The sequence below is a fragment of the Oryzias latipes genome, chromosome 19, assembly GCF_002234675.1.
Source record: "Oryzias latipes chromosome 19, ASM223467v1".
In the NCBI taxonomy this organism is placed as follows: domain Eukaryota; kingdom Metazoa; phylum Chordata; class Actinopteri; order Beloniformes; family Adrianichthyidae; genus Oryzias; species Oryzias latipes.
Window position 1 is genome coordinate 19,929,145 of NC_019877.2, and position 24,766 is coordinate 19,953,910.

At 39.1% G+C, this 24,766-nt stretch overlaps 1 protein-coding gene across 1 annotated transcript in view; it reads right to left on the reverse strand.

Moving 5' to 3' along the window:
* Positions 1–22,230, reverse strand: part of LOC101166997 (corticotropin-releasing factor receptor 1) — a 107,892-nt gene extending 85,662 nt beyond the window's left edge. Inside the window, exons 1-4 of the mRNA XM_023949582.1 lie at positions 21,436–22,230; positions 14,103–14,190; positions 9,357–9,416; positions 8,898–9,023 (exon numbers count right to left, since the gene is read on the reverse strand). Coding sequence (XP_023805350.1) covers positions 8,898–9,023; positions 9,357–9,416; positions 14,103–14,190; positions 21,436–21,465 — 304 coding nt within the window. The 5' untranslated portion in view covers positions 21,466–22,230. The remainder of the gene's footprint in view (positions 1–8,897; positions 9,024–9,356; positions 9,417–14,102; positions 14,191–21,435) is intronic.
* Between the last annotated feature and the right edge of the window lie 2,536 nt (positions 22,231–24,766).

The window sequence follows — 24,766 nt, forward strand, 5'->3', positions numbered from 1 at the left end:
GTTCAAAACTATTTGAGAATTTATAATCCACACTCAAATCATGCCAACGAAAATAACATAAGGCAGTTTTTTTGTTTTTTTTTTACCGAAATACATCTTTTAAATAATTAAATAAAAGAAAAATGTTTAAGGTGATTTTAATGACAGCATTACTTTGATAGATGTGAAGAATTGAGTAACGGTGCACAATGGAGGATTTTTGTCAATATCCAACACGTTGACATTTAAAGACCCACTCCAATGAAAATGGACTTTTTAACATGTTCTGATGATGGAGCATAAACAGTAAATAAAGAAAATTCATCTTAACATTGTATTTTGGAGTATTTGGTTACTCCAAAATGCTGTTTGAAAGAGTTTATATTTGTGATGTAAAAACTATGCTGAAGGTCATGACCTCCCTGCTCCGACACATTCTGATGGATCCACTTTAGACGATCCATGTAGCCACTAGAAAACAGCACAGGTTTTTTACTTTGGCTAAAAGCGGCACAATCATAATTAAAAGACCTCTTGGTATGCTTTTACAATAGATCACAAGATGGTCTGAGCGGGACTTTAAACTAATATAAATGACCAATATCCAACATTAAATCTTTAGTTTTTCTTTAATGAAGATAAAATACCAAATCAGTCCTATTTTTAGGGCAAAACTGAATTCAGGCAGTGCTTTTTATCTTCCAGTTTATGTGGTTTTGCAGATTCTCATGCACATCTGGAATAAATCATACAAACAACAACAAAAACGTAACTTGACAAGAAAAGATTTACTGAGAGTTTTGTTTTTCATCCTAACTGTAATCCAGTCAAAGTAAAAAGTATGGTGCAGCAAAAACAAAACCGTGATAACTAAAAGAACTAAAATCCATTCTTAAAAATGATCACTAATGGTAAATATATAAATATATATTTGTATTTTCCAATCAGTAAAAGTCGGCCGTTGCAAATCTGCTCTTATGTCACATCTGAATTATCCAGCACTGAGAGCTCCAGTCTGAGGCTGTCAGCTTCCCATCAAAGTAAAGAGAAGCATCTCTCCAGTTGTTAGAAGAGCGGGTTCTGCCTCTCCCAGTGCTTTCACAGACCGCAGCAGCTCATTCATATTGTTTGCGCTGCTGTCATAGAGGTTGTTTCAGCAGTCTATGGGGAATTGGATTATTTATTGTTCCATTGCTGCTTTCATAAAGGTGCATTTTTACTGCACAGGCTGCATAAATATCCTTTCAATTTATTTATCTTTTATTCATTTGTATTCAAACGAAATCCTTCTGCTGTAGGTATTTATTTCCTCACCATTTTTTCCTCCAAAAATGTTTTATCATGAATTCATAAACTACACCTGTGCTACACCCAAGGCTAATGAGGAAGCAAGAAATTCCCATGAGTCATGTGTCATCTGTCCCTGCAAAGACACTAGAAAGTGGGTTAAAGGGAGAGAAAAAAACCCTGTTTGAGCGGAACACTGGCTTTACGCATACAACCCATCAGGAATACTAGAAAGTACTTTCTATACATCCTCTGTTCTTGCTTTGTTGTGTCCAGGGTCATGGGTTCGCTGGAGCCCACTCCATCTGGGAAAAAACTGAAACAACCGGGTCATTTTGAATTTCTATTGCAGGCCACACAGAGACACACACCTAAGGGACAATTTACAATCATGTTGGGTGTGATCACTAGTGGTGTCAAATTATAATAATTATTATTGATTAAATAAGGGTAAATTATCCCTTTTTTCATCGTGTTGATGTCATTTTTGATCTATAACGTTATTTTTTCTCCATGAGAGTTGCTTTAGAATAAAATCCATTTTTAGGATTTTACTTACTTTCACACTGGGTGTGTGACAAGTGTTTAGCACTAGACAAGCAGGGAAGGGCTTCTTCTTCTACTGTTTATTAGCACATGTCTTCCACCTACAGTTGAAAATGGTTCAAAATGTCCAAGTGTTGCAAATCTGCTGAATCTTGCTCCAGCCTTTTTTTTTCAAGGCTCCATTCTGATAAATGAAAGACAAACCGCAATTATTAATTTCTCTTTCATGATCCGTATTTAATGGTTGGCACTTCCGTCAATTAAAAAGTGACGCCATCCATAAGTCACTACCTAGTCCCAGTCCCTAATTGGTCAGAGTTGAATTTTAAACACGCGTTCAGTGGCTGATTTTTTTGTACGTAGAGTCTTAAAAATATCAGTAACAATGTGTGAACATGAAAGTTTTGAAGGTAGAAGCCCAGAGTGCACTTTTCTCCGTGTTTACATAGATTTTTTAATTGAAAGTGAACCCATGACGCTGAGGCCGGTTTGAACGTGGCTTTAGGCGTAAATCTCACCCTGATGTTTACATCAACCGGCTACTGACTTCCGTTGAGAGCAAGGCGAATAGAAACACTGAGTTGCAGAGAGAAAATGGACAAGCACGTGCGTGGATTGTGGATGGAAAATTTGCTTTTAAAAAAAAAAACCTATTGGCAGCATAGATAGAGGTAGGGTGATGTGCCCTCTTTGTTCAAGGGAGTTTGCCGACCACCGCAAGAAACAAAGCAACCAGTTGATGGTGCAACCACGGCTCACGCCAGCAGCAAGAACGCTAGTCATGGTAAAACCAGCAAAACAAAAAAAGGTCAATATTTTTTGGATTTGCTCAGAAAAGTGTTACTACCTCATGTTTTGCTTTTTCTTAGTTTTTCAAGACTGAAAGAAAATCTCCCTTGGTGGTGTACAAGTAAAGGTGCAAGAGTGCTGACCACTACACCACTGTCTGTGTTTTCCTTTATGAAAAGTATGTAGCCTAAATAATAAAAAGATTTAAGTTTTTTATTAATCGAATTAATATTTGGCAAGTAAATTTGTATTGAAAGAAGCATTAAGGTTTCTAAATAAAATGTGTGCAGAAATCATCTTTGTGCTGCGTAAATGAAGTTTGTCAAGCCTCGTGGCCACATCTGACATTTTTGTGTAAATATCCTAAATACATGGTGACATAAAAACTAAAGATTTTATGCAAATGACTGCTCGTTTACTTAAGTTACTGGAGGAAAAGCACAACAAAAAGATCATCTTGATGTTTTCTGTCACCGAATGAAGATTAATCAGAATTCTTCCCCTAAACACAACAAAATGCAATTTTCTTATTGCCAGCACACATTTTCTTCAGGATAGGACCTAATCCAAAAGATGCTTTGTGCATTTCACCCAAATCTTGCAGGGGCTCCTAAAATACAGCACATCGTTCCTCCAAATGAAGAAATTGGGGCACCTTCCTGTTTATGGTAGATTTGTTTCAGCTTCACCTACAGATGCGATTTTATTTTTGACATAAAGCAAGTGATTGAATTCACAAAAGTTAATTTACCCAAGATGGTTTTGGATGTGAAACTGAGCCACAGAGGACAGGTGAGGCCATAAGATGCTATCAGATGACCTGTGTCACCCAACACTGTAAAGTTAGAGAGATCGGGGAAACAGCTGAGAGATGAGACGTTTAACATCTTTTACTGGAGCATTATGTAGATTCTGAAGATGAAGATGCACAGCAGAAGGATATTGGCGCTGCATTCGATGGTGCACTGTGTGTTACTTTGATCGTCTCTGATCTAATGTTGTTTTTCTCTTAAGCTGTGAAAGCATCATCAGTCTGTGGGTGGTTTGTTCAGAGCCGGGTTGCATTTACGGATGAAAAAAAACAAAAATAACCCCTCCCCCCTCTAAATTATAAACACTGCCTCATGTCCCAATTATACTAATGAGGCGAGTTTGGTTGACAGCTGACAGGTTGGGAGCAAAAACATGTAATGTAAACAATCCAAACATGCCAGTTCATTGCAGACGGCAAAGTAGATATTCAATTATATTTTATTATTGTAGAAACAACAACTAAAGCAAACAGGCTTTTTGAATAACACCCCCCCAAATGCTTTGTCTCATTACATGGATGTTCAAAATCCGCTAAATATCCTGTTTAATCCCTGAAAATCTGAGCTTTGCTGTGCAACCTCCACCTGCAAACCAATACACGTACAGATATATCTGCTGTTAAACTGAGAACAAAGTGAATACAAAGATATAGAAACTTCAAAATGACTGTTTTATTGCTCAACTGAGACAAGAAACCTCCACCTGCTAAAATCTGGGACAGTAGAGAAAAGTCTGTTGATACAGAAACTGGTATTAATAATGAGACTGCCAAAGCCGAGCAATGACTCTTATCTGAAAACAGATTTTACGGGTGTATTCTCACATACTTGAGATAAACTACTTTAGGAGGAAATTGTAGAACCCTTTACTCATTGACGTAAGCATATTGTGCATATGATTCTCCACTACCTCAAACAGGCATCACACCTTTAATGCGGCCTTTCATCTCCCTGCTTCCCTTTCTTGAACTCTGAGTGCTGAATGGCTGCAGGCTTTTTCATGCAAATCTGCTCCGACAGAAAGCTGCCGGCAGATCTGGTTGCAAGTGTTTATCTGCTAGAGTAACCGCATTTCTCCGGTAGCAATCTACCAGGTCTCTGCAATAATCTAAATTGGTTAAAGACCCACTTTGAAAAAATTGTTGTTGTTAACATGGCCTTGTGGCATTTTTCTGATGATGGAAGACATATACAAGGAAAATTAAGATTCAAATTGTGTTTTGATGGGCTGCACGGTGGCGCTCTTGCCTCACAGCAAGAAGGCCCCCAGTTCAAGTCCCGGCTGGGGGACATGAAAAACACAACATCAACAGGGGGCTTTTCTGTGTGGAATTTGCATGTTCTCCCCGTGCATGCGTGTGCTTTCTCCGGGATCTCCGGCTTCCTCCCACTGTCCAAAAACATGCTACATAGGTTGATTGGCAACTCTAAATTGTCCATAGGTGTGAGTGTGAGAGCAAATGGATGTGTGATTGAGGATATTCTACCCTGCGACAGACTGGCGACCAGTCCGGGGTATCCCTTGCCTACGCCCAAGTGGCCGGGATAGGCTCTGGCAACCCCTTAACCCCGAAAGGGAATAAACGGTTAAGAAGATGAATGAATGAATGAAATTGTGTTTTTGAAAAATCAGGGGCGAAAAAAATGGCATTGAGAAAACTGCTGTTGGAAAAAGCTAGTAGTTGTGATAGAAGCTACGATAGGCAGGCCCAGTGGCAGTTTTTGATATGGGCGATGTGGGCGGTCGCCCAGGGCGGCACGTCATAGGGGGCGGCATTTGCCGTGCCTGATGCGTTACGCATAATGTGCTTCATACTGAATTCAAAGAGGAAGCTTGGCGCTTTTAATTTGAAATTGCTTCAGCAACCGACACTTAATGCTGGTATTTTGACACATCAGACTATTAAGAATCTCTTCCTCCTACTTCCTCTTCACACTTATGGTGCAAAAAAAAAAAAAAAAAAAAAAAAAAAAAAGAATACCTCAGAGTGAAACAACGTAAAACAGGCACATGAAAAGGTGGGGTTACTCGCCCAGGGAGTAAGTTAGTGTAGAACCGCCACTGGGCAGGCCACAAGCTCCCTGCTCTGCTCCATTCTGATGCATCCACTTGCAGACAAATAGATCAGCGTATGTCTTTGTTTTCCACGTCTGAGCTTGAATCTGGACCTAAACTGTACGGCAGGATAGCTCCAACATTGTTCGCCACTTTTTGTTGCACAAATGTTAAGTTGAGGGTTTGAGGTGATGTAAGCTAGTGGGAAAGTGTAAACAAAGGCATGATGGAAAATGAAGGCATGCTTACTCCACAACTCAGCCCACAACTGAGAGGTGAATTTTTATTGAACTGCTACCGCTCTGCAGAAACTATGTCCTAGAAACGAAACAGGTTTTTGGCTAAAAATGTCCTTAACATACTTTAGCTGAAATTTTACCATAAATTGTGTCATTGTGTCAAATGAGTCTCATCTAACGTCCATTTTCTTTGTTTCCGTCAGAGAAGATGAAGATCATTAGCCGTTGGGCAGTAGGCACAACATTCCAAATGCGTCTGAACTCTGCAGCTGGGAGGAGTTAACAGTACTACCATTCACACTGACATGACCCCACCTACTGCAAGGAAAGCAGAGTCAGGTGCATTATGGGATTTGTTATATCTGTATGGGTGATTGTTGGTTTTAGTTGTTGGGCGTTTTGCTGTTTTCATCCTGTTCCTGTGTTTTACAGTCATTAATTGTTGTGTATCGGAGCCAGTACAGTTAGTAATCAGTGTGTGGATGACACAAAACTGTTGGCCTGATGCACTGATATAAATGAGAGTCGATCTTTCATCTTTGTTTCTCTACACAACCCCTGAGACACAGGGCTGTGAGAATGCATGCCAGGGCAAAGCTAAACTTAAAATAGAAATCCACTTTTGCTATCACCAAAAGTTCCCTAGAACTGGGTGAGGAGCTGCTCCAACTCCTGCCAATGTCTGTCCCAACATGATGGTTGATATGGTTGGAATTTGTAAAAAGACTCAGTATATGGTTGGGTGTTTAGGCTAAATATCAAAGAAATTAAGGTTGTGGGGATATTTGCAGTTCCTCTTGTAAGGATTTAGTGGTTTGGTTTTGTTCTTGGTCATGTTATTGGTTTTCATTTTGTCAGTCACTCCAGTTTCAGGTTCATGATCCACAGCTGTCTGCAGTTCAGTTAATGACCCTCAGCCTATTTAAGGGTCTTGGTTTCTGTTCATCCTTGTCAGGTCATCTGCTCTGTTGTGTCACAGTTTTGTTCCTCCCCATAGTTTTGTCATGTTTCAGTTTGGTTATTAAATATTCTATTTTCTGTCACCAAGCCTGGTCTCCTGCATTTTGGGTCCTCCACCACCAGTTCCTGACACCTTTTGTGCACAGACACAATTCAATGCGCTTAGAAAAGACACGGAAAGCTGAAGCAGCATTAAAATGTCTGTTTTAGAAATGGAAAAAGAAATGTAAACGTAAGGTTCATAAACTAAAGCACAGATGTTTTATAAATAATAATGCAGTGTGCAAAAACTTTACTTTGAAGCTACTGGGCTGTCCTGATAAAGTAAGAGCAGATACAGAAGCCGGATAAAATATACTTTATCTGTAGGGAAACGGCATTACACCAGCTGCCCTGTCACACATAAAACATGTTTTACATAAAAAATATGCAAACTTAGAGAATAAGTTTTTAAAAAATGATTCTAACTATTCATATAAAAGTATAAAGTAACTAGTCAGTTTTTCTAATAGACTAATTAGAATTAAACTCCCCTCTGACTTCACACAAATTTAACTTTATTTGGAACTTTGATTTCCAAAGTTAAATCATTACATCTATTGTTTAAAGTTTTCTGGGAGTTTTTCTTATATGGTCTGTTTTTTCACATCCTATTTCAAAGCTTTTAAGAAACTCTGGAGCCCACTATCACTAAATGTGAATGCCTGTTGGACTGGCTCCCTTAACATGTAGTGGGGCCCTGAAAGTGTTTGCCCCGGGCACAGAGCAGTGTTAGTCCATCATTGGCGGACATTGAATGGTTTTTATTTATCCTTCTCCAAATGTCGTTCACCTACAAACCTGGGATCTGTATTTTGTTCTGAAACATCTAAAAAAAATTCAAACCATTTTACACAATGTTGCAAAAAAATCTGCGAGCGACGGTCAAAAGACATGAAATATGAAGACAGACTTCAGAAGAGACTCCTGGATCTAACAATTACAGTCATCCAGTCCTACTATTCGGCAGAAAGACACAAATAAACAAACAGCAAGAGACCAGCAACCGTCCCCTTCACAATCCACAGTGTTCAGGTCCATTTTATGAAACTTTGCCTAAAACTACTGTATGTTATGCACTATAAGACGCACTTAAACACCTTAATTTTTTTCAAAAAATGACAGGGCTCCTTAAAATCGCAAGCACCTAATATACGGATTAGATGTGGTTGTGTTTACTTATGTTGAAGCAATTTTGAGTGGTACATGGTCAAAATGTTTGGTTGGGTGTTGCTGTGAATAGGCTAATGTGGCTAACATTTGGCGGTGTTGTACTGTGTTTTTTTTTACGTGTTACTGATAAGGTTGGGAGTTAGCGTAGGCATAGTAGCATTTGTTTTATCAGTATGTTCTTTTAAGTGTTGCAAACAATGTTGGGATTTCCAGGTATTTTGAATACGCTAACGCGGCTTAGGCTTCCAGTGCGGATAACGTGTAGCGTGTTACAAACAAGTTTTAGATTTCCCATGAAGTTCATAAAGTCTGACTGACTAAATATCTTTGAGTCTTTTGTCTCGCTTAAGGCACTGTGTGCGCCTTATATATGACACAAGTTTAAAAATATACCATTGATTGACGGCTTGCCATATGATCCAGTGCGCCCTCTAGTGTGGAAACAACGCAAATGATTGATGTTGGAATGAGACAATAGGTTTCACTGCAAAAAGGAACAACTAATAAATAACTGGCAACAACATGTTCTTTCTCCACTTAGTGATGCTTTCACTGTAATTCATTTAGAAGATGTTGTTTTGTGCTGTGGTGTTGACATTAGAAATTAATTTAATTTGGTATAAAAAGACAGTAATTCTTGCACTTTCTAACAGAGTTAACAGGAAATCCATCAGAGTTTCACATTTAAAGATCATAGCTTCTCTCCTTCTCTCTTTAGCTCCACTGAGGTCCAGACGGAAACAGTTTTCCCTACAAACGTTTGCCTCCACTCGTCATGTTGATTTGAACGCCTCTCCTTGGGCCATTCGTGCTTTATTATCCGCTCCGTTTTAGTGCAGACGCAGCTTTTTGCTGCCTCTCTTTTGGCTAATTTGTGTGTGTGTGTGTGTGCTCATTTCTGTACACAAACAGGATTTGCCCGCGGGAGGGGGGTTGTGGTTCGGTGAGGGGATACAGGGAAGGTGGTTGAAATAAATGGTGTTGTGAATCTGTGGCGTTTGTATTTTGAGGACTCACTCGTGGTGTTGTATCTGACTCCGTAAAACATCTCGGGACAGGGCCGTGAAATCATCTGGCCCGCGTTGCTCCTCGGCCAGCAGGTGCCAATGCCATCGATGGAGGTGTCGCAGTAGATGCCCGAACCTGAAGCGTGAAGAAACAAATGTCAGGCACATGCGCGCAAACATTCCCGGCGAGGCTCAGGACTATATTTAGCTTCAGTGAAACTCTGACAATGTGCTGAAGTTGAGAGCCGAGCGTTTGTGTGCACAGATTTAATGATTACTCCTGCGCTTTGTTTCACTTGAACCGAGCGCCGTCTCCTGTGTCGGATCTATTTTCAGAATGTTTCACGTCTTTGATGCTAGTCTTAATAATCTGAATTCATAACAATCCTGTTTCCCTGGTGTGGTATTCCACTGCGGCTCAGCTTTGTAGTGACTGTGTGGGGAATCAGTTGCAGCGCGTCCAACTCACCGCTCCACTGACTCGTAGCGTTGCTCATAGTTTGGTTCCAGGTGGCGACCAGGGACTGCACTGCAATAAAGACAGGCATCCTCATCAGCAAATGCTATCTTCATTTGCACACTTTTGGAGAGGCACTGAAAATCTCATTAGCTGTAGCTTAACAGCTACAAAGGGTGAGCACTAAAGGGCAACGGTAAACACTGGTGACAAAGCTTTCCTGCAGCAATAACAGGACGGGTGCAGCGAATATGAGTGTGGACATGCCCCAAGGGTCAGGTCATTATTTCTGAGATAAATCAGGAAGATTTGGGTAAAAATACATATAAAGAAGAAATCGGGATGCTCCAGAGGCTAAAGGCTTGATGCTTTCAGGCGTTTCTTTTTTTTAACAAGTGTTTTCACACATACATGTGGTGAGAAAAGCAGAAATTGTTCTCGGCAGATAAACACCGTGGTCATTTGCTGCCTAAATCACTTCGTTCTGTAGTTGGACAGAGGCTGTCATCATTTAATTTCAAGGAATTTATGTGACAGAAAAAATGACTTAAAAAATTAACTCTGGCTAATTGCAGTCTGTGATGCATGTTGACCTTGTGGCTGCTGCAGTGCTTGTAAATTATGGAGGCAAATGAGAGGCCCCTGTTTGACCTATAAAGGGAACGTTTCTGTTTGAATACTACTTAGAAACGTTGATGGGACTGTTGTAATTTGCAAATTTGGTCATAGTGACTTTATGTGATCCTATATTTTATGTCCCGTGAAAGTAGATAAAATACAACACAATAACAGATGATGATAAAAAAAATATTTAAAGACCCACTCATATGAAAATGGGGCTTTTTGAGTTTTTAACGTGTTCTTGTGGGATTCTTTAAGACATAAATAAAGAAAATTCAAATTATTTGTTACAATATTCTTTTTACTCTGCCATAGCAGGAAAAAAAGGGACTTTGCAAAAAAAAAAAAAAAATTTTTAATAAAAATAAACATTGCTGCAAACGATGTTGAAAAGAAAGCCACAAATAAAAAGCTGTTACAAATTAAAAAAAAACAAAAGAAAACCGCTGCCAATAAAAAAAAAAAACAACCCAAATGGATTATCTGAGATTTATTTTTCCCATGCGCCGCTTTGAGAAAGAGAAAAAAGAACAGGAGTACAAAGTAGAAAAGACAACAAGAAAGTAAATGAAGATGTTTGTGTTCGATGTCACTATGCATACTTTAAAATGTGTTATTTCTTTAGGCCATGTAGCCCCAGGTTTGAGGGTAAACTGGAGGATGCCGGTTTTTGTTGGCTTGGGCAAACATAGAGTGTGCAGAAAGACACAAACGAGAGGAGAATGGAGTTCTGTAGCTTTACTCCAATATGTAGCAAAATACAGTTCCTTGATCCGCCGCACGGTCTCAATCCAGAGAAGAAGCTAGACAAACACAGCTAACTACAGGTACTGAGACCATGGCACAAAAGCACTTTAGAGTGGAAACAATTGATGCTTAAATACCTCCAGCAGCTTATTACTAGAGTTGTTGTTGTTTTTGTCATTAATAGTCATGCTAACAATAATCTAAGGCATGGGTCACAATGGCTATTTGGATGAATGTGGTGCTTTTTAATTTGCAGCAGTGTTTCTTTTTATTTGTATCATTTCTTTTTATTTTCAACATCATTTCTTTTATTTGCATTGCTCTTTTTTTGGTTTACACAGTAACTTGTTTTTTGTTTTGGTTTTTTGCTGCTATGGGGGGTCTCTGTACCTTTTGACTATAGTATCTTATTAGTAACAAAAAGGCTGATCATATTTTGCGTAGGGCCAGATTGGGGTCGGTTCTGATTACGCTTTTAGCAAACCAAACCAGGGTCTATTTGATGGTTGCCAATGATTTCATAACTCACTCATTCAGGTTTGGATTTTTGCTCCAAACTTTTTTCAGCTAAACTTTAGACTGGACAAATGGTTGCTGTTGCATCACCAAACCCTAAATGGAGGTCCAGCTACTACTGCAGTTACCTCGTCATACGTCTTCATACTTTGGCTTTTATTTTTTTTCATTTGTTGAGACTGAACACAAACTTTTAGGCACTTTTCATGTGCCTATCGAGCTTTTTAGGAAAAAGCATCAAATTGACAGCCTGAGACAAATGGAAGCTTTAGTAACTAAGGGGAAAAACTGTTATGAGTTTGATGGGAGGGAAAAGGCGGGTCTAAGGGCAGGGATGCCCTTGTTTAGATGTTTAGTTTAGTTTAGCCATTACCTATTGAATTCTATGACTCCATGTTCTTTATGATTCATGTTTATTACATAGTTACCAGTATGTAGCCCAATGAAATGACCATTGTTGCAAATACTGGGCTATATAAATAAAATTGAATTGAACTGAATTGAAAAAGATGCAGAAACAACCCAGTCTTTTTGCTAATTAGTGAAGACTATAAAGGGGTTACATTTAAGTTGCTATAATCACTAAGAATAAATTGGGGAAAAAATTGATTCTAAAATTACATTACCTTAGCTATCATTGCACATTAGCGGAGGAGAAACATTTTCGAAAGCAATCTATTGAAAGTCTGTTATATATAGATTACGTAATGGATTCATTAGAATTGCAGCATTTAAAATATGCTTTCAGAGCCAAATTTGACATGTATATTAACTTAAATTAATTAATCAGAAAGCGTGTAACTGATTCGATTAATTTTGTAATTGCCTGGCAGCCCTAATTTCCACAAATTGATGTACTTTATAAAGCTGTCAAAATCACTAAGGATATACTTGATTTTATTTTACTTTATTTTATCTTTTTTAAGTTTACCAGCTGATCAACATGACAGGCCCTCCCCTGGTGGAGTTAATAATGTTTGAAAAATGGGATGAGCTTCTAGCCTTTCACCGCCCATGCCAAGGTATAATGGGGAATCCTGAGACTGAGACTGGCATCGGACAAAACAGGCAAGAAATTAAATAATAAGGACATTAACTGCTTGGTTTATATTTATCCAGAGATATTCAAGGCTGAATATAGAGCTACGACACAGCCTGAGCGTCTCAGCATCTTTCTGTGGGCTGGATTGTATGGCTTCATTTTGAGGATTTGCTGTCCCTGTAATCCTGCCAATGTGGGTGTCAGATCTGAAAATGGGTCGTTTTGTGAAGGCTAGAACAGCCATTCTGACATTTAGCTGAGACCATTCGTCTGGTGTTTGATTATGATTCATGCCTGCATGACAGAGAGCAGTGTTTTTATCTGTGGAAAATCAAAACGGAGTAAAAATCTTTTATATTTTAGATCAGAAATCAAACAAATGGAGTTTATAGCAAAAATGTGCCAGAGAAAGCAGCTGCTTTTGTACTTTTTTATGATTTATCATGGGAAGCAGCAGTCCACTCTTCTTTCTAACTGCACCTTTGAGCCAAAATTTCACCCCCACCACATAATCATAAAACTTAACAAAATTTACACGCACCTAGGACCTGGTGCAAATGAATTTCACACACGCCATAGGGCCTAAAACCACTACCGACTTTTGCAGAGTTTTGAACTCAGGGAAAGGTCACCATCTTGAATTAAAAGTTAAAAACACTTTTTGTGCCAGCTACAAATTTAAACTCCTCCTAAGGATTGTGAGCCATCGCCTCCTAACTCCTAAGCATCATTGGAAAGCTACGTGGGAGAAAATGTTTGAATTAAGGGTTATATATTATAGATTGTAGATTTGGTTTGCTTTAAAAAATAATGTTTCCCTGTAGCTTGCTTATAATTTACTGGAATATTGGGAACATTTAATAGACAAATCCAAAACAATATAACATATGATATGAACAAATTAGGAATGTGGGTGTGATTAACCAAAAAATTCCGTTGTAATCCAAAAGTTTACTTTTGCCGATTCGTCTATAATTGTATAGACCTGTTCGTCATCCCCATGCGCCCTAAAAATAAAATGGCTGCTCTGGAGATAAAACCATCAAAAAAGCAGACATTTTGAAAAAAAGTGGGGGGGGTTTTATGAATTTGTCTCGTGCAGCTCTGACCAGGGCGGCAGGGGGCTGAAGGGCATGTAACAGCCACTCAGCCAGTAAGAGAGGGGTAAAAAGGGGACGATGGGGGGGGCAGCAAGGGCAGGCAAAGGCCCCTGGGTTATAGGATGCCACTCATGGTTTTTAAAGATGTTTAAATCTGAAAAACAACAACAAGATTCCTGCTTACTTCTTCTCCAGCGAGGAAATTTGCTGTTTTGACATTGTGATCTGCAGGAGCATCTGCACATAAACATTCAACCAATTTATTCACAGATAAAATACATGCCAATCTATGCAGCAATTTAAAACCGGCAGGAGATGTCAGAGTGACAGCATGATAACAGAGATTTTATCATCGCTCCGTTAAAGACCTATTTATGAATGCAACCTGGAGCAAACAAGAACTGCAGAAGCAGCAGTCTTAAAGTATTTGTACATGTCAGCTTCCTGTCTTCAGCAAAACTGTACCTGTGAGGCCCAGACGGAAGAGGAATAACACCAAATGACATTTTTCCAATATGCACAAGACAGAAGTTGTGACTGAAGATGGCATTTAGCGGTTAAGGCCACGAGATGGAAAGGACGAAAAATCGATGGCATTTCACAAGTGTAGTTAACAGTGGAGCGGCCTGAAAACACAAGCAGGTCTGCGCTGGGCAACAGGTACTCTTTAAAAGCTTGTAAAAGGCGGCGCTGTCATGATAAAAAGCTCACTGATGTTTCTCTTTGACTTACATGAGACGTTCCCTGACAGCATGAGCAGAGCCTCGCATGTCAGATCCGCCGAAGAGGCCGACGGCAGGAGGCTCAGGACGGCGCACACCTGAAATCAGAGGGGGACAGGGAGCCGAGGTCAGGTTTGATCGCTGAATAAAATATTAACACAGCGTCGCCGCTCAGCCCTCCTGAGTCTCCCATAATACTCTCATGGGAGGTGAGAAAAGCACACTGGGAAACTTTCAGTGACCTCCAGCTGCTTTTAAAGGTGGAGCCCTTTTTCTTTTTCACTTTTATTAAAACAATAAAAAATATAAGTGAGAAGAATCCAACTTTTTTTTGCTTTCATTTGCTCCCAGGCTGGCTTTGCTTTGGTTGAGACGTGGAGAAAAAACATGAAAAAAATCCCTTTGATTATAAAAACAAGCATCAGAGACTCTCAGGTGACAGAGTTGTGTTTCTACCAGCATAACAGCTTTAGATAAGGTCTCCCCATTCACACACAGGGGCACGAAAACAAGGAGGATCTGTATTTGTGTGTTTTTTTTAAATGACTGCAAAGTGGAATTCAGTGTTGGGATTAATATTTCATCTTCACACTTTGATCTCAGATGCATTTCCTTTGCCTTGGACGGAGGACAGAGCTGGAGATAGTTCAAACCAGGAGGGCTGGCAACACAAAGGGGAAAGGATTGTGTTACATGTTTCACTGTGAAGTCTGGAAAGCATTGATTGACTGCTGGAACTCATGACATGCTGAAAAAAAATGCTAAAATATCAAAAGCTTAGAGGTGGCGCGGCCCTTTCAAGTGACACCAAGTGAGTTACGCCTGAAAACAGCTTTCCTCCAGCTGAGGCCATTTTCTACGCTCACACCGGGTGTCTACAATTACCTACAGAGTCCATGTTTGCTTCCCCGTTAAATAAAACAACGGCATTATTAATGCAGAATGTGGAACGATAACATTTCGCCATTTTTTCTGACAGCAAAGAGAGAACAAGGAGCTTCAGAGTCATTAAGATTCTCCACCTGAGGCGGCACGTCTTTGCTAAAGCGTGTTTACGCCTGAGGTCAGCACTCAAGGTCATGTTGCATTGAATGTTAGAGTGCCCCAGATTTCCAGTTCTTGCTGTTAATGCATTGGGAATCATTGCAGATATTAGAGTACAGTAACCTACTGAACTGACCTGACACATCTTCACATATCAACGGCGGTGGGAGAAATTTATATTGAAATATCTGCAAGAATACAGGAAATTAGCAGAAAACAAGCATTAGGGAGGACATTTTACAATACGACATACTGTATTTTGCGTACTATACTATAAATACTATTTTTTTCAGAAGCAACACTGTGTCTTATTTAAGGAGTAATTCTGGTTGTGTTTACTGATGTTAAAGCAATTTTGCCGCTCTGTCAAAATGTTAGTCTGATTTTTTGTTGTATGAGTTCCAAACAAAGTTTGTTGATATTGTAAATATGCTAACATATAAATACATGTAATCTGACTGATTGATTTGACTTATCTCTGTCTCGCTTATTGTCCCATACGCCTTCAGTTTTAAAAACAATCGGTGATTGACGGTGTAACGGTTGTAATCCTGTGCGCCCTATAGGGCAGATAAAAAATTAAGAAGCTATAAATGTGAAAATAAAGCATAATGGCACTGACTAGGACTTGTACTGTCAGATTTCTCAGAATTTATTGCTCTAGATGTATTTCCATCCATCCATCCATTGATTTTCCAAGTCCACCAAATTCCTTTTGTGGTCATGGGGTTGCTGGTGCCTTTCCCAGCTACAGTTGTGGAGATGGGGTACACCTTCGACAGGTTTCCAGTGGGCCACACAACCACATACTCACACCTAGGGACAATGTAAAGTAACCAATCAACCTATAAGCGTGTCTTTGGAGGAAACTCACATGCAACCTCAACACAGAGGGGATTTGAACCAGGACCTTCTGGCTGTATGGTGAGAGTTCTGACCACTACCCCGCTATGTACCACCAGATGTACTTCATAAAAAGTAAATGAAACTTTTTTCCGTCATGTTCCTTTGCGAACGCAATACTTTTTTTTCTTGTCCTGACAATTCAGTCTGTCACCGGGGCTGTGGTGGAGCGGGTACCACACAGCCCTCACAGGTTGTGAGTTTGAGCCCAGTTTAAAGGAGGCAGGGAACACATACTTAAAACTATTTGGATATTAGTGTTTTACATCGTTTATATCAGAGGAGAACTTTAACCCGTTTTTTAAATTAAATTTTACACTATAGAGGTTTAAGATGAATATAAATATATTTTAGAACAAACAGGGAGTTTCTTGTGACTTATCATCTATTTCAATTGCAAAAAATACATAATTTTTTTACTGAAATGAAACAAACAAAAAAACGTCTGAAAACTAGAATGCTTTGAAATGGCAGTGAAATGAGTCAGAAGCAGGAAGCAGTGCATTATTTTGGACCGCATATTGTGACAGACACTCTACCAAAGACTTAAAATTCAGAACAGGTATTTAGCATGCCAGGAACCTGGAAGCTTTTTCCACTAATGTATTACTTAACAGGCCTTTTAAAGCAAATTGAAGGAAGGCCAAATAAAAACAAACAAAAAAAAAGGATCTGGACGGAGACCAGCTGGGACAGTCATGACCCCAGCTGAAGCAAAGGCTCTGTGCCAAAATATTCATCGCCTGATTCTACAAGGAACAGAAAAAAGGGGTGGGGGGTCCTGTTGAGCAGAGTTCATGAGACAACATGTAAATGTACCCAACTAAGGTTCTTCTTATTCAATGTTGTTAATTTATAGAGTGAAATGAAGATTTTTAAAAATCCACTCTGAGAAAAATGTTTTTGGTGTTTTTAACTTGTTCTTGTGGCATTTTTCTGATAATTGAGGGCATATATAGAGAAAATGAAGCTTAAAACTATATTTCTGAGAATTCCTTCATTCAAATCTTTATGATTTAGGGGCAGAATAAAATGCTGTTTGAAAAAGAGCTTATTTGTGATTTGGATAATATGCTGGGAGGGGTGTAAGCTCCCACTCTATCCTGATGCATCCACCTGTAAACGATTAGATCCATGTCTTCCTTTTCCTCGTCTGACCAAGCATCTGGCTCCAAATTGGATGGCTCCAGCATTGATCACCTTTTTAGTTGCACCGCTAATGGTAGGTTTAAGCCAGTGGGACAGCATGTAAACATAGAGCTCTCAGTTATGGGTGACGAGAAGGGGGGCCAGGGTTGCTCCATGGCAACAGACCCTCCCACAAAGCAGAGGTGAATTTCTAACTGCAGAAACTATGTCCTAGAAAACATACAGTTTTTTTTAATTTTGGCTAAAAATAGTATAATTACAATTAAAGACCACTGGGAACGCTTTTGTAACATCAAATGATGATTGGAATGGAACTTTGAAACATAAAAGAATTTAAATATCAAAAACCTGTTTCCATTTAATATTGTTTCTTTGAGTTTAAGATACAAAAATAAGAAACAATAGAATGTTAAATGTCATAAAAAAGAGGCTAGAAGCGTATCTGTTTGCCCTTTCAATTATCTTTTCATCATCAATGTGACACAGTAATGCAACTCTGCAGTAGATGCTATCAGGGATTAGCCTATACTGTGTTAACGGATCTGTCTCCACCGGCTTATTTCCACGTTTACTGTGTTCTGCTTCATTAAAAATTACAAACACCTTGATTGAAGATAAAACCCTTTTTTTGCAAATCTGACCATTTTTGAATATTCATCTTTCATTCACCTTTTTCTCCACACTGCTTTGATGTCTAGGGAAATGGAAACAGGCTTCATGCAAACTAAAGGCTCTATTTACCGTAGTTCTCCAACAATTCTACAAGAAGACCATGAAAAAAAGGCTAATACACAAAGTACGGTTTCCCCTGCAAATTTTTCCAACATTTTTTTTTGCTCCTGATTCACAAAAATTTGAATGAAGAAATACTTAGAAATGCAACATTGAGCTTAATTTTCTTTATCTATGTTACCTATCAGCAAAAAAAGGATGTTATGATCATGTTAAAAACACCAACAAAACCACTTTTTATGGGAGTGGGTCATTAAGGCTAAGGTCAAGTCGTAGAGCACACACAAAAGCACAAGCAGATTTAGTCTAACTATACAACATAACTCGTTTGGGACACTAAAAAAACATTCCAAGTATGTGAAAATGTATTTAAGTGTAAATACAAAAGTACATTTGGATGAGAACATTTTTAAAAAAAGCCTGTTTTAGAAAGACATCCACCAGCTTTGCATTAGCTTAATTGTTTAAGTGCATGTGACAGAGGAGACTGAGTGGACCTCTGGCCCTGTGACGCCCCAGCGCTCATATTTTCAGCAGATGCGAAAGGAACCAAGAGTTACTTATATGTCTCCTTGAATCCTGGTTAGGATAATGAAAACCAATCAATTCTACTAAGGAGCTGTCAGAGTGTGCTTCAGTCGCTTTTTACAGCTGAGAAATTCTTGCTTGAGAAAAAAAAAAGGATGTGGTGATGAGTGAAGGCATCTACTTTGTTCTAATGTACTCAAGTCAGCTAAAAGCATTCATAGTTTCTAGTTTAGAGAATATGCCTTACATACAACAAGAGGTGAGATTAAACAGCTCACGGTTCAAAAACCACTTTGTATCTGCTGGGTCTCATGCGACAGATTCCCAGTTTTTATTTTTCTGCCATGAAAAGCAGAGGAGTAGAGGAGGAGAAAGACTCCCTAGTGGGTAAGTTCAAATGCTCCAAATGCTGCCAGAGGCTGAGCATGGAGCTAAAAACGTGCCGCAGTCCAGGGTATTTGCTGATTTGAGCCTTTCTGTGTCTTCAATGCCATTTTGCGCCTCATTTTAGGCACATTTTGAGCTTCTTACAGCGTTTTGATTGCAGCCTACAGCTCCCTGCTTCTTTCAAAAGCCATTCTGGTTTTTCACAAACAAGACATGACTGATGGTAAAAGTCTGTTTGAAGACACACCCATCAGAATCAATATTTTATATTAACCATATTTCTTTCTGTCTCCTTGCCCTTCTTGCTTTGATGATGGCTTACGTTAAGCCAAACAAACAACATTCCAATTTCTGCCCAGACTTATTTCCTGGAATGGTTTGCACGAAGGCATAAAAGAAGAAGATGTAGACCGATGTTTTCTAAAGTCAGCATGAGCAAAAGGCTGGTGTGAGAGCAAAGAGCTGCAGGTTAGAGGTGTGGTTTCACCAGCAAGATGTCATGGATCATTCTACTCCCGTCTGCTGATTGCTGACAAGTGTAAGAATAAAGCAGCTGCTGCAATGGAACCATCACAACCTTTAACTTTAGTTGATAATTTCAGTCAAAGAACATGACATCAGTCCTTCTCTTCATAGAGGATTATGAAGCCTTTTATTGCTGCAGATGCAGAGTTGCAGCAAAAATTAACAATCATTTTTCATTAATGTGAAGCATACCACCCTGGCCCTTGACAAGCGATCACTTTCAATGAATGATGTAAATGCGTGTCTTGGTTCACGTACACAACACGTGTCCATTGAACAAGCGTTAAAAGTTAAACCAGGTTGAACTTTGACTAATCAGGGACTCAGATTTGTTAGTGACGAATGGATGGTTTCCCTTTTCTTCCAATAAAATGTCAACCATTAAAATTGATCGTGGGGGAGAAATGAATGATTGCGGTTTGTGCCTGGAAGGAATTCTATGACGCCAAGTCTTTTATATATTGGAATGGAGCTGTGAAAGAAAAAGCCTGGAGCAGGATTTGTGAGATTCAATATGTGGCACCAAACCTCTTCCAACTGCAAAGGCTAGTAAACAGTAGAAACAGAAGAAGCCCCCCCCCCCTGGACTAAGAACATGCGTTTAACGCTATCTTGAACGTGCATCAAATTCCTGGTGTAGCTTAAGAGTTTATTATATAGTCTATATATTAGTTTATTTAGTATCCTCTTCTCTAAATCAGCTGATTTTTATGAAATAAATACATAAATTAATTGAACCTATATCAGTAAAAGAAAATGTAAATCAGCATGTACTGCATGCAACACCTGACATGAAATTATTTTTAGTTTTTTAACCCCAAATGAATCATCTTTCTTTTAGATTTAACCATGGTTTACTATTAATAAATTGTGTGAATATCGCAGAAACAAAATAATCTGGATTATGTTAGCCTGCAGGATCTAGTTTCAATGCAAACACAGCATGTTGTGTAAATAAAATCTTCAAACTCCCTGCAGTCTGACACCAGTCTTTCAATCTATTAATGTGTAGGAATTTTCTGACAAATCTGCCAAAGATTTTAGTTGACATCAGTGATCTTTACTTTTTTCAGTTCTGTCACTTGTGAATGTATTTAAGATAAATAACTGAGCCACCAAACCAAAGCCTTTTTTTTTAGATTTTGACCTTTAATTTGTGATCTCAAGATCCCTTATTTATTGTTTGAACTCAAAGCATTAGGAATTCAGAGTTTTATTGCAGTTGGTATCATTTACGTTTATTATGAGATGGTTTCCAATCAAATTTGGATTAATATATGAGTTGATAAATATTTAGGGAAAAACCTTCAAATGTGCACTAAAGTAAACAAACGTGTCAAGGTTTCCCATGGACTGCAGAAATGCGCCTTTTTCACCTATGAGAGCGTCTGTGACAGCAGGTTTTAAATCACAACAATGAGGACGCAAATAGAAAGCTGGGGGGGGGGGGGGGTTTGAGCAGTAGAATCTTGACTATTCTTGGTGTGGTAGCTGCCCCCTCATGCAATAGGATGGAGGTGCGTGCAGCCGTGCACCTCGGGCATCTGTACATCGGCGTGTATTTTATGAGTTCAGTAGATTTAGCTCAGGACAGGAGGGCCGCAGCACATCCCATAATAACACGCATTGTGAGATTGAAGAGATATGCATCAGTTAATAGTTTGGTCATTTTTTTTCTGTTTCAAGCGCAAAAACTAATCCTAAATGTGTTATTTCTCCCTAATTTTGCATCCAAATTTGCGCACGCATTTTAAAATCCTGTAATTCCAGGCTTAATCTCCACAGAAAAACAAAACGATGAAGTTGGATTGTCTAATAAACTTTATTTAGAAGATAAATATAATATTTTTTATGCCGTAGCTGAAGTAAACATGCTGTGAGCACAGTTAAGAATTAAACCTGTTATTGTCAGAGCTGAGGATCCTGGCGATGGGATGAGGGTGCCAAATCCCTTTGCGCCAAGAAAGACTGTCGGCTGCTCCCAAAACCAGACACACTTGCATATCATAAGAGTTTTTAATATCTGAATCCAAACGAAAAATATAGTAAAAGCGTCATGAAGGGGCACAACTTACCTGGAGCAGACAAAAGCATTTGAGGCGCATCTCCAGACTTTTTCACATCATTTCCAGAAGTCCATAAATTATTATTATAATTATTATTATTATTATTTTAAGACTTGATAGAGGTTTGGTGTTGGCTGCACTCTTGTGGGTTTGTTTTTCAAAAGAAGAGTCGCGACTAGACTTGAATTTCCTTGGTGCCACAGATGCCACAGATGCGTCGTGCTTGGAGATGTCACAAGAATGTGCGCGCAGGTCTCCAAACGCTCTGCGCCGATGCTACATGATGATTTCCCCCTTATCTACACCATGTTCCGTCCTCAACAGCGCAGGAATTTCACCACCGGTCAGGTATGAACTGTCCCCCCTCCGGAATTGCTTCTTCAACCGAAATCGCTCCGTCTGTTCCCCCCGCGCAGCCTGGGTCCACACATCATAAGTAAAAACGCTCTGGAAGGATTAACCCCAAAGTCCTCCTAGATGCGTGGGTATCTCCGCAGGTTACCCCGGACCGCGCTGTCACGTCTCACCCGTTTCACATCCAGCCCCTGAGTCTGAGTCCTGCGTGGAGCAGCTGCGGTGCTGCAGATCGTCTCCTCAGCGCGCCGCCCACGTTGTGTCACTTAGTGGGAAGTATCCGCCGCCACTGAGACAAGAATCCACCTCATAGAGGATAAAACTCCACAGCCAGGACCCGCTGATTTTAATCTCCAATCTCTCTGTAATCTAGACGCCCTTGTTATGAGAAAGTTAACCGCAGCTGAGCAGATTTTCGGGGTGGGGGGGGGATCTGTGCGCATTAATGAAGTGACGCTTAAACATACAGGAAAGAAAGAGTCCTTAAACAAGAGTCCCTATTTCCATGTGATCCAGGCAGAGCGCAGTTGACAGATTTGGCTGAGAGCTGAGATGGACAGATGGTCTCAGCGTTGCGCGCCAGAGCAGTGAAACATCCCAGGGATTTTTTTGACTCAAGTCCAACTAAGCACTAAAATATGATGCTCTATAATTTAAAATCTTCCTCTACAGGTAAATCCGTAAGATACTCAACACATTTTCACTAATTACTTTTTTTAAATGAGTGTTTCCAATCAGGAAGTGCTGTGGGATTTTAATGTTAGATGTTCTGGTGTTTATTTGCCCAACAGATGGCAAAAATAAACTTCTGTCATGTAAGTAACATTTAGTCATAGGTGAGTTTTTTTGTTCTGACTTGTTAGAAACAGATCCGCTGCTGAGCATCTAATGTAAAAACATTTCTAAGATGCTCAACAATGAGTCTGACAACCAATATCCATCCTTGTTAGTCCTGCTTGTTAAGAAAAAAAGTGAGAATAATTTAAGCAGATGGAAAAATGGTTGCCAATGTAAAAGTCCAATTGACTGCTATGTTTTCACATGCCAGCAAGATTGTAAGTAAATGTAGGAATCCATCTGCTGTAACAAGCTTGGATCTAAGATGATAAGTAAGAGAGAAAAAACACAAAAACACTGGAACATCTTTCAAAAGCTGAAAACCTGACAACTGCATCAAAATGATCTGGAAAACATTTGGATAGTCTTTTAATCCCTGGAACATTTGTTATAGGATAATTTAAACAAACAAATCCTTGGAACATCTGCTAAAAGACAAAAGAAGCACATTTGCATCTTAAACATAAAAGAAACAACAAAATATTGAATTATTTGTAAAATTAAAAAAGCAACAAGTTAATGCCTGCAACACTAATATAAATGTTTTGACAACCCTTCAGAAAAAAATGAAAGTTTACAGCATTGTCTTACACACAAAGGCATTTGAAATCAAATGCAACTTGCCGTTACTTTGCATCTGCAGCAATAATAGGCTTATGATGCATAATCCTCTATGAAGACAAGGACCAATGTCATCGTCTTTGACAGAAAATTAGCAACCAAAGGTAAAGTTTGTCATATTTGAAGCTGCACTGGAATTTTATTTTAAAAGTACCTTTTAATGTGATTCAAAGCGTTTTATAGGAATGCAAAAGCTTTGCAACATGCAAAAAACAGAAAATCAATAGAAATGACAAAATCTCATAACAAATGCATTTAATGAAACGATGTCGTACTTCAATGTAATGGGACGCTCTGTATCGAGGCGTAGAGTAGGAAGCATTTCCACGAGGCGAGGCTTGCTTCATGAGGAGGAGCTGAAAATGGTGACGTCCGATTGATTCAAGAAGATATTCAAGAGATATTTTGGAGAGAGTTTGGAGATTTAAGGAGAAATTGTTAGTTTAAAACAACAATGAATAAAATGTCCCCGTTTTGCTATCTTGATAGTCACATAAGCACAGCCATTAAGCACAGTGGCATTACTTCCCCACCTCCACTGTGTTCCTACTTTTTCTTTTAACCCAACTATTGTATCATGAAAACAGACTCCATGCCAATTTATGTTGATATCAGAAGCATTTACATATATAAATGTTCATTTGTTCAATAAAATTCTTTTCAACAGAACCACAACAGACAGGCGCTTGTATTTGGTAGCAACAATCTAGTGATCCGATGTGATGGTAGCTTTGTTGGAGGCAAGTAGTAAATGGAATGCTTCAGTGCTTCATGAGGCATCATTTTGCCATCACTAGTATTTCAAATAGATCAAAATGTAAAACAAAACTGGTGGTTAAGGACACCAAAATGCAGGTTACTAAGCATGGAAGGAGAGAATTAAAAAGTTTGATGAATAAACTCAAAGTATGCCAAAACTGTGACACAAAGGGAGAAACAAAAGATGACTAAACAAGCATGAACTGAAGGATCATGGACTTGATTCAAGACAGCTGTGGATAACAACTTTAACCTGGTGTGACTGGCAGGGGGAAATTTAAAAACAGAACATGAAGAACCAAGAAAACAACTTAAATTGTGCAAACGTAAAAAAAAAAAAAAAAGGTGCTGTATTTATATTAGATTTGACAGGTAATTGGGTCTCGTACCATTAGGTGATTTATAAAATAAGCATAACGGCAGACAAGTAAGCGTCTCCCTTCTTACTGTTGACAACTCAACAGTGTACATATGAACATCAAAACTGAACCACTAGAGATGGAAGTACGTAGGTAGCCTGGTATGATGTTTTCTTTAAAACATTCAGATGGTTAGATGTTTACATTAGTTGTTATGCTGGTGGCAGCAGTAAGATGCTTCTGCAGAGACACCTTCAGTTGTCACAACCAAATCTTACTGTAGTTTGACGACCATCAACTGCCTTAATACTGTTGCAGACCTTGTACAAATTGTCATGGAAAAAGCATTTCCTGCAGGATGATGGTTCCTGTGTAAAACGTGGTTCGGGAACAGGTTTAAAAGCACATCA